A 10,018-nucleotide genomic window follows, 5' to 3' on the forward strand; every position below is an offset into this window, starting at 1 on the left:
GTGTATGGGCATTTTATCTACATGTATGTCTGTTAACCATGTGAGTGCAGTACCTGCAGAGGGCAGAAGAGGGCATCAGATCCCCCGGAACTAGAGTCACAGGACAGTTGTGAGCCACCATGTGGATGCTGGGATTTGGATCTAGGTCCTCCCCGGTGCTCTTAATCTATGAATCATCTCTCCTGCCTACTCCTAATTTTTTTTTTAAAGGGATGTGTAATTAAGTACCTAAAATTCAAGTATATAACCCAGACAAACTTGAATTATCTGTAACTCTCTGCATCCTGTGGTTTGAATGTGAAATGTCCCCCACAGGCTCACATGTTTGAACATTTGATCCCTCCTTGAAGATGCTGTTTGAGAAAGCTGTGGAACCCTCAGGATACACAGGAAGCATAGGATAGAGGAAGCAGGTCACTAGGGTTGAGCCATGTGGCTTTACAGCAGCATAGCTGCCCTTATTACAGACTCTGCTTTTCATATGCAGACACAATGTGACCAGCCAGCCTCCTGCTCCTGCCACCATGCCTTCCCAGCCACAATGGACAGCATGCCCCTACAACTCTAAGCCAAAATAAGCCCTTTCTCCCTCAAGTTGCCTTTGTCAAGGTATTTTATCATAGCAATAGCAAAGTAATTAAGACACTAGCTGATCCTTATATTATTAAGTACATCCCAGATGTCAAATTATTTCATCCTGAAATATTTCAATGTCAGATGAGCTTTAAACTCAACGCCAGCCAGGCATGGTTGGCACTTGCCTTTAATCCCAGAACTCAGGAGGCAGAGGCAGGTGAACTTTGTAACAGCCAGGGCTGTTTTACAGAAAAGCCTTGCCTTGAGGAAAAAACAAAACAAGATAAAAATCAACCAATGTTAGAGGCTGAAGAGACAGCTTGGCGGTTAAGAGTACTGACTGCTCTTCCAGAGGACACTAATTCACGCCTGAGCACCCACAATAGTTCATAAACCTCTGCAACCCCAGTTAGAAAAAAAAAACAAAAACAAAAAAAACCTTAAAATCTCAACCCCAGTATTCTATTTCTCTACAGTTTAAAGAAACAAAAACTGAAAAGTTACTAATATTCAGAAACTAAATTATGATGCCATTATCTAATCAGTTCTACACATAAAGGAGTTAATGCTTCAACAATTTCATTGTGTGGTTTCATAATGACATCTAGTGGATTAAAAGTGCAACAGAAGTGGTAAGATAAAAACAACCATTGTCATAGGGCTGTTTGGGCAAAAGTTCACAGGACGAAATTAATAAGTCACCAAACATCCTTCACAACGTCATCTGTTTTCAAGGAAAAAGAATGAAAATGTACACAAACTTTTAAACTTTCACAATACAAAGGCTCTTTATAACCTGATTTCCTGCCTCACCTCATTTGTTATTTTCATTTATAAACTACCAACTAGAAAGAGTTCATCACTTATTCTAGAACATACCAAACTAAGCACATTGCAGACCCTACACTTTTCACTGCTCCTCTTTCAAAGTCTCTTGAATTTATCAATTCAGCTCAGCATACCAATTCAAAATAAATAGTTCAATTCCATCTCTTGCATGAATTCTCTCTGTACTATTTCCTTAGAATTTTAAATTTGGAATACCCATGGCATAACTTTTTTGGTCAAGTACATCAAATATGTCTATATTACGTATGCAATTTGGTGTATAAGAGACGACAGTAATAGAAATATAAGCCCATAGAGGGTCCTAGTTGACATATTAGTACCCCCTACAATGCTTAACAAATATAATGTGTTCACTTACATGCTGACTGATGTGTTCTAGCCATACACTGTGTTCTACAGAAAAAAATCCATTATTACAATGAGATTTATAGTTATAATCATTATGGTCAAGATTGGATCTATCCTTCACTCTTCTATCTCTTATAATATAACCAGTGGTTCAGTTTGATAAATTCTTCATTTCTTCCTTTTTATTAAGGCAGAGTCCATGTAGCATCAAAATTTCTATTTTCCTGACCTGCCTCCTGAAGGCTAAGATTATAAGTATGCATCACTATATCTGGCTCCTATTTATAAACTTCAAAAAGGAAATTAAAATAATTATAAAAATGATTACTACAAATCACACAATGCCTCCAAACAAAAAAGTTTGAGGCAAAAGAAATCTAAAAGTAAAACACCAGGTTCAGTGAGAGATCCTGCCTCAATATAAAAGATAGAGTGACGCGCGAGCCCATACATATACACCACACATACACACAAGGAGAAAGTGAAATTCAGTATGTTAACTCTTAATCTCTGTTTTATACCCTAAGTATATCATCTTTAGGTTAGAGGACTGAGGGGAAACATCACAAGTATAAAATGAAATGTACCTGTACTTACAGCTTGAGCTTGTTGTTGAAACAACTGATTCTGATTCTCTCTGTCTTCTGTTGCATCCCCAAGCACCTGGGAAGCGGGTAACCTACAACTTCCAACAGCAGTGTTCAAATTGCTGGGGAAAACACTTGTCCTTTTAGGAGTTAAATGTGCTGAATCTGAACATCGCATGGCTATAGAGCCTTCCTTTTCTGCCTACACAAAGGAAAAAGGAGAGATAATGAGACTCTATTCCCTTACAGCACAAATAATCCCCTTGCAGCCATAAGATTTTCACAGAGAACAACAGAGCAGGGGGCAGGAGGCCTTCGCTGACAGAGGAACTAACATTTACCTAGCACCTATCATGTGTTAATAATTTAACTAGACTATCCCACCTAGTTCTTCTACAATCCTATAAGATTAAATGTATCATATTGTGATGGTTAATTGTGGCTGTCAACTTGACTACATCTGGAATCAACAAAAACCCAAGCAGCTGGGCACACCTATGAGGGACTTCCTTGATTGGATGACTTGAGGTGGGAAGACCCACCCTAAATCTAGGCCTACTTCTGGTGGCAGCCTATATAAAAAGACAGGAAGAAGGAAGCTTTTGGGTTTTTTTGTTTGTTTTTGTCTGCTTGTTCTCATTCTCACTGTCAAGTTCATCCATCTTGTTGCTGAGGCGTTCCTGCACTAACTAGTATTAAAAGCTACTTCTTTGGGAGTCTGAAACAGACTAAAGAGTAGCAGCTCTCTAAGAATTCTCCAGGACTCTAATACCAGATTGAGACTGCTGAGACACTCAGTCTTATGGACTGAATGACTACAGATTCTTGCTTTCCATCCAAGACAGCCATTGCTGGACTACTTGGACCATAGCCTGTAAGCCATTCTAATAAATCCCCTATCCATTCTCTTCCTTTATAGAACCCTAATACACACATCATATTTATATATAGACATACATAAATCATATACATTTGTTTCTTTGAGACAGGGTCTCATTATGTAGTTCAGGTCTGGAACTCATGGCAATCCTCCTGTTTCAGCCTCCCAAGTGCTGAGATTATAGGAATGAGCCACCATACTCAACATTTGTCTATTTTATTGATAAGGAAACTATTATGCAATCAGAAAAGTTAAGTAATTAACTCAAGGTCACATAGCTAAAAGGGGGCAAAGAATCTTAAATCTGCACCAAAATCCTGACATTCTTTTTCAAGTATTTAAAGAAAGGGAAAAAAGCAAGTCAGAGCAACACCGGAATAAACATCAGCTGCTCTACATGAAAACTGACAGTGTTCAGCACAAACCCGGATCTCAACAACACAGGATCAAAAGAGAAGAGCTCCAGCTGCTGCCTCGCAGCTATCCCCAGCACACGCGATTTCCACTGAGGCTACCTCACGGAGGCACTTACTGCTTTGTAAGACTGCTGAAGCTGGTGCTTTCTCCTCAGCTTAACTTGCTCATTTACCCGGCGTTTGACTTGCCTCTGAAAATGTTTCAAAGATTCTTGTTTTCTTCGTTGCTGTTCCTTTATTTCCTCTTCAATCATGTATGCTGAAGTCTTTACAAAAAAAAAAAAAAAAAAAAAAGAAAATGAACTTAAATGTCATCGATTTTGCCCATGAGGAACGTCCTGAATGCAGAAAGTTTAGTATATAATTATCAAGAACAAAAACTCAGGTCTATAATCTGGTCTCCGGAAGAACAAGGAAATCACAGTTCAAAACCACCAATCTAAGTATAAGTATAGCTAGTGAGTCCCAGGAACTCAAAGCAAGTCAGAAGCTTTAAAAAAAAAAAAAAAAAAGGAATATTAAATCTTAAATGTTTTATTCAACTTAAAACCCCAAAGATGTCTTCATTAATTCTTAATGAACTGATCTTGACCCATTTGTGTTATGGCTTCTAATATTAGTAAACAGTAGATACACCATATTGCTCACCATTCAGCAGACATGTTCCCAATGTACAGTGCCTTCAAACGTAGAATTACCCACCCCCTTTTCGGGTGGAGGGGAGTATGTCGCTATTACAGCCCCAGCTAGTCTGCAGCTCACGACATAGTTGATGCTGACCTCAACCTCCTGTCTGTCTCCCAAGTGCCTTTCACTCCATTTCTAACGTAGCCTTCCTTTCACCCATCTAGTAAGGGCTTCTTAGTCTTCAGGACTACCCAGCACTTCCCTCTGCACTCTTAATGCTATAGGACATTTCATTTTAATATGAATAAAATATAGCACTTACTAACTCTCTAGTAGATTATGAATTCTGAGGGCAGGAAATTTTTAATGCTCCTTTCTTTAGATAATTTACATATGATAAAATGCTTAAATTCAATAGAAATTACTCTTCAAAAATGATATATCTTCATCTAAATAAATCAAGTCTCTTGGTATTGATGCTATTGTGTAGCCTTTTCCCACACTGAATTTTATCTATGCATAAACAACAGAATGAGGCAGAAATGTTGGGTCTATGACTTCCCCAACAAGGTCATTAAGCAACTTCTACTGAAGCTCTGGAACGCTCAGTAGAAAGCTATTCTCTTCAATCAATTCAAAGAATTCTGACTACGCAGAGACTCCCACGTTAGAGGGAGCACAGCTAGCCAAACTAGTCATATGGCATAGAAAGATATCCAGCCAGCTCAGGTATTCTAGTCATGCTAGCCCAAATGCCACACACATGAAAAAGCCTTACTGGACATGAGAGCCTACAAAGAACCACTTTAACAGCCAGAACCCATCAAGCTGTCCCAAATACATCCAGTTACTTAGGTCATTTCACTGAGGCCCAGGACACTGAAGCAGATAAAAGGCATGCCACTTCACTGTGCCAACTCCTGACACACAGTATCACCTGCTTTATGCCACTATGTTCTGATATGATTTGTTATAGAACAAGAAAACGGGGGGGGGGGGGGGGGGAGGTGTTAATATGTAAGAGAGATCATAGATAAGACCACAGTAACTTTTCATGATAATTTAATTAGCAAAGAGAAATGAAGTTCTGAAGCTATGAGGCTTTTATGAACCCTGAAGACCCCTTGGAATTTTAAGTTCTTCTTTAGAATAGGTATGTCCTCAGAGTAGACAAGTAACTATTTACCATTGTGGTAAGATTTTGTTGTACTCTAACAAATAAAATTTACCTGAAGATCAGAGGACAGAGCCAGCCACTATATTAAACATAGAGGCCAGGCAGTGGTGACACACACCTTCAATCCCAGCACTCAGGAGACAGAGATCCATCTGGATCTCTGTGATTTCAAGGCCACCCTAGACTACATGAGATTAACGCAGTCTAAAAGAGAAACAGAGCAGTGGTGGCACACACCTTTAATCCCAGCACTTGGGATCTCATGCCTTTGCTTCTAGTATTTGGAAAGCCACACACCTTTAATCCCAGCACTAGGAAGGTTGAGACAGGAAGTGATACGGCTGGGCGGAGAAAGGCATATAAAGCGGGAGGATACAAGTACTCAGCCGTTTTGGCTGAGGACTCAGGGGCATTCAGTCTGGGGGTTCAGGAAGACAGGATCTTCCCCTTTCAGCTGAGGAGTTGAAGAGGTGAGAAGCGGCTGTGGCTTGATTCCTCTGATCTTTCAGCATTTACCCCTGATATCTGACTCTGGGTTTTTATAGTAAGACCAATTAGGATTTGTGCTACATACCATATCTTTGAATTGACAGGGCAGTGCCTGTTAATAAGGATGAATTCCCAGATTAAATATGCTGAAGCAATAAAAGAGTCCTACCAGATGCTTGCTCAAACTCCCTTTGACTGGAACTGATTATAGGATTATTTAAAAAGAGGAAAGGCTACAATTTGTACATCTTCCAAGACTTTAATATTCTGAATGTGTGAGAACTTAAAATTAAACTATTTTAAACAACCAAAAAGGTGTTATGGTAACAAATTTTGAGCAGTCTAACACTACTGACATTATAAAGGTATCTTAGTAATTTAAAAAGCTGTATTGGGCCAGTGAGATAGCTCAGAAGGTAAAGGCTCTGATAAACTGAGTTCCATCACCAAGACCCACATGGTGGGAGGAGAGAAGCAATTTCCACAAGTCTTCTGACCTCCACACCACACACATACATAAATAAATAGATAGAATTAAAGTTTCTTAAAGTGTACTGACTTCAGTAATAAAGGAACTTTGTACCAGTTTTTTTTCTCTTTGTTTTTATTAAATATGTTTATTTATTAAATTTTTTTTTCCATTTTACATACCAACCCCAGTTCCCCCTCCTTCCCTCCCCCCCTCCTCCTCACCTCCCTCTCACTCTGCCCCCATCCACTCCTCAGAGTGGGTAAGGCCTCCAATGGTTGTCAACAAAGTCTGGCATACCAAGTTGAAGGAGAGCCTAGCCCCTCTCCATTGCTTTGTACCAGTTTTTATTTATTAATTTCCATTTCACTCCTTTTTCAGGGCTTTCCCTCCTTCATTCCCCATTACTAAAGAAATTTTGATGATATGCTTCATGTCTAAATTGTTTTAATTTGTTCTGATTTGTATCCCTAAATCTAATCTCTCTCTAACCCTTAAAACTTAGAGGCAATTAATCTAATCAAAACAGTTTGATCATGGAACATATCTATAAATATTAAATAGTGAATAAAATCAATATTCCCCAAGACTTTCTATAGTTTGCCACTCTCCTTATTTTCAAATCCTGTCAGCTACTAAGCCTTCCCCTCCAATTAATCTAACCCACCCTTGTAACCCTAAACACTGCTTGCTTGCTTCCTACTGTCCTCAAGCCCCATAATAGGAAAATCACCTCATCTCTACTTATCTAGATTCTTTTAAACTTTCCTGAGTTCATACCAACCCAGGCATATTTTTTCTTTGATTAAGCAAGATATTCTTAGCACTTAATCACATGCAGTCCAACTCTTAAATTCCTTCCTGAAAGGTGGCACAGTAGGCAGAAATCAATGAATATGTAACTATATACACAATGAACATAAATAAAATTAACTTACCATACTGTTATTAACATCTATAACTGGAGGGAGCTGATGTTTCAGGTTTTTGGATTTTTTGTTTGTTTGTTTGTTTGTTTGTTTGTTTTGTTTTGAGACAGGGTCTTATTATGTCTGACCTGGAACTCCCAAGCTAGCCTCAAATTCAGAGATCCACCTCCTGCTGCCTCCCAAGTGCTGGGATATAAAATGTGTGTGCTGCCATATCTAGCCATTACTAATTTTTTAATATTTTTATCTTTTATGTGCATGGGTGTTTTGCCCGAATGTGTGTCTGTGCACCACAAGCCTGCAGTGCCTCAGGGACCAGAAGATTTAGATTCTCTGAGGTGTAGTTAAAAACGTTGTTAGCTGCCTTCCAGGTGCTGGGAATTCTGGATGGGTGGCCACTGCAGTGCTCTTAATTGCTGAGCATTTCTCCAGCCCCACATTTGTAATTTTTAAACTTTATTTTGCGTGTTTGTGTGTGTGTGTGTGTGTGTGTGTGTACACATGTGCATGCCATGGTATGAGCTCATATGTGGAGATCAGAGGACTTTTCAGAAGTTGGCTCTCTCTCTTCCCCTGGTTTTGAGGCAGGGTCTCTCTTGTCTCTGTTACTGCACTCCAGGGTAGCTGGCCCATAAGTTAGAAGATTCTGTCTCTGCCTCCTCTCTCAATACAGGAGTGTGGGGATTACAGATGTACACCACCCCATCCAGCTTGTGCCTGGATTCCAGGACTAGAAACTCAGCTCATCTGGCTTGTACAAGTACTACTACCTGCTAAGCCATCTCCCGAGCCCTTATGTAATGTTTAAATGTGTTGTTTCTCCTCTAAAATCAAGAGCACTAAGAATATATTTTTTTACCCATGTTTAGTATTGTGTCTATACTAAGAACATTGCTGAGTTCTTGCATTCCATAAATACTTTCTGGGTATCTACATATATTAGGCAATATTTATTCAATATTATTTAATAAAAACAGGGGGTATGGAATACGATTTGTTCCCTATGCGCAATAAAATGTGAACAAGGAGCTAAGGAGCAGTTTGTTGAAAGACTAAGCAAAATTAAACAAAAACTTTGCAAAACTGCTCTCATGTGTTAGCATGAGAAATCATTCAAACATTTCCATGTGTAAACTTTCGAAAGGGCATCCCTTCATCTGAAATGCTTCTTCCTATCTGCAGTTACTGCATTTCTATCCCTTCACAGCCAAGAAAGACAGTATTTCCTCATTCAGACAACAAATACATCCTAAAAGGCCTACTTTACACCAGAAGAATGAACAGGGCATTTCCCTGTCCTCGTAGAATTTACAACTTTCTCAGAGTTTCTGTCAGGATTAAGCCCCTTCTATTTGTCTTACATCATTTTGCCTTGATCTTCATTTAGAAACATAAACTTTGAGCAGCTAATTAACATTTATAGTGTGATCAACTGTCTTCCCTATCATGTTACAGAGTGTCTGGAAGATGTACACAGAACCTATGTCTTACACAGCAAACAATCAAGTTTGTGTAACAAACTAGTGTATTTGCTGGTCCACGAATTCTGTCCTGTATAGTAAGTGAATAATAAATATTTAAATAATATTTGATTATGCCAACAAAAGATGAGGCAAGTTCTGGAAAACACATCATTACTGTTTAATTTCTACACAAGAATATAATCTGTAACAGAAAGGAAACAGCATCCTTCAGCTGTTCATCTCTAAGCACCAAAAATTAGAGAAGACTAATAAAATAGGCGGGCAGGGAATCACTGTATTTAGGTCAACTGACACTCACATGTGCTGGGATTTCCGAGCAATTTGGTGAGGCAGGTTCCACCCATGCCCCAATTGGTACTATGGCCTGGTTCCTCTCAGCCAGCACTGCCAAAACGTCCTTGCTCTTCCTGGGGTTTAAAGCCAGGGGCAATTTGGAGGGATTCCGGGGTTTCTTGAGGGGCGCCATACCTCCCGGCGTCTGACTTCTGGTTAGGAGAAAGGAAAAGAAAGGGGGTAAGAAATAAAGACGGGGGAGGTGGGGGGTTTAAAGTTACTTTCTGGAAGGAAAGGGGATGAAGGGGAGCAGAATTAAGGGCCGGTTTGGGAGATGGGAAACTGCCCACAGGCGGGCGGTAGGGACAGGAGATGACCTGCGGCGGCGAGAAGCGCGGCCCCGTCGGTGCAGGAGGGCGGGGGAACCTGAGAAGCCTGGAGCCCGCCGCGCCGCGGACCTCCTCACACTCAAACTCCCCGGGCTACTGCGGAAAGCCAGGCCAGCAAACCGCCACTCCGCGTCCGACGCCCGCCCGGCCCCTTCCGGGTTCGCGTCATCCCTCCGGGCGGGGAGGGTGGGAGGGGCGGGGATCCGGGCGCTGGGGCTACGTCACTTCCGCTTCCTACCCTTTTGGACCTGAGCAAATTGGTGAAACCTCAGAAAGTTTAGGCTCTACCATTCCGTGGGCCCTGGCGCTGTAGTCATCTCATTTTTTTTTTTTTTTTTAAGTTTATTTATTTGGTTCTTTGGAGACAGGTTTTCTCTATGTACCCCTGACTTGACCGTCCTGGAACTCACTTTGCCAAACCAGGCTGGTTCAAAATCAAGAGATCCACCTGCCTGTGCCTCCCAAGTGCTGGGATTAAAAATGTGCGCATCCGGCGGTGGTGGGGCAAGCCTGTAATCCCAGCAC

At 40.6% G+C, this 10,018-nt stretch overlaps 1 protein-coding gene across 6 annotated transcripts in view; it reads right to left on the reverse strand.

Moving 5' to 3' along the window:
• Ccdc15 (coiled-coil domain containing 15) overlaps positions 1–9,652 on the reverse strand; it is a 68,766-nt gene extending 59,114 nt beyond the window's left edge. For all 6 annotated transcript variants that reach the window (XM_036194298.1, XM_036194302.1, XM_036194301.1 and 3 more), the window contains exons 1-4: positions 9,482–9,652; positions 9,130–9,316; positions 3,773–3,922; positions 2,371–2,562 (exon numbers count right to left, since the gene is read on the reverse strand). In XM_036194298.1, coding sequence (XP_036050191.1) covers positions 2,371–2,562; positions 3,773–3,922; positions 9,130–9,297 — 510 coding nt within the window. In that variant the 5' untranslated portion in view covers positions 9,298–9,316; positions 9,482–9,652. The remainder of the gene's footprint in view (positions 1–2,370; positions 2,563–3,772; positions 3,923–9,129; positions 9,317–9,481) is intronic.
• Between the last annotated feature and the right edge of the window lie 366 nt (positions 9,653–10,018).

The sequence above is a fragment of the Onychomys torridus genome, chromosome 7, assembly GCF_903995425.1.
Source record: "Onychomys torridus chromosome 7, mOncTor1.1, whole genome shotgun sequence".
Classification (NCBI taxonomy): domain Eukaryota; kingdom Metazoa; phylum Chordata; class Mammalia; order Rodentia; family Cricetidae; genus Onychomys; species Onychomys torridus.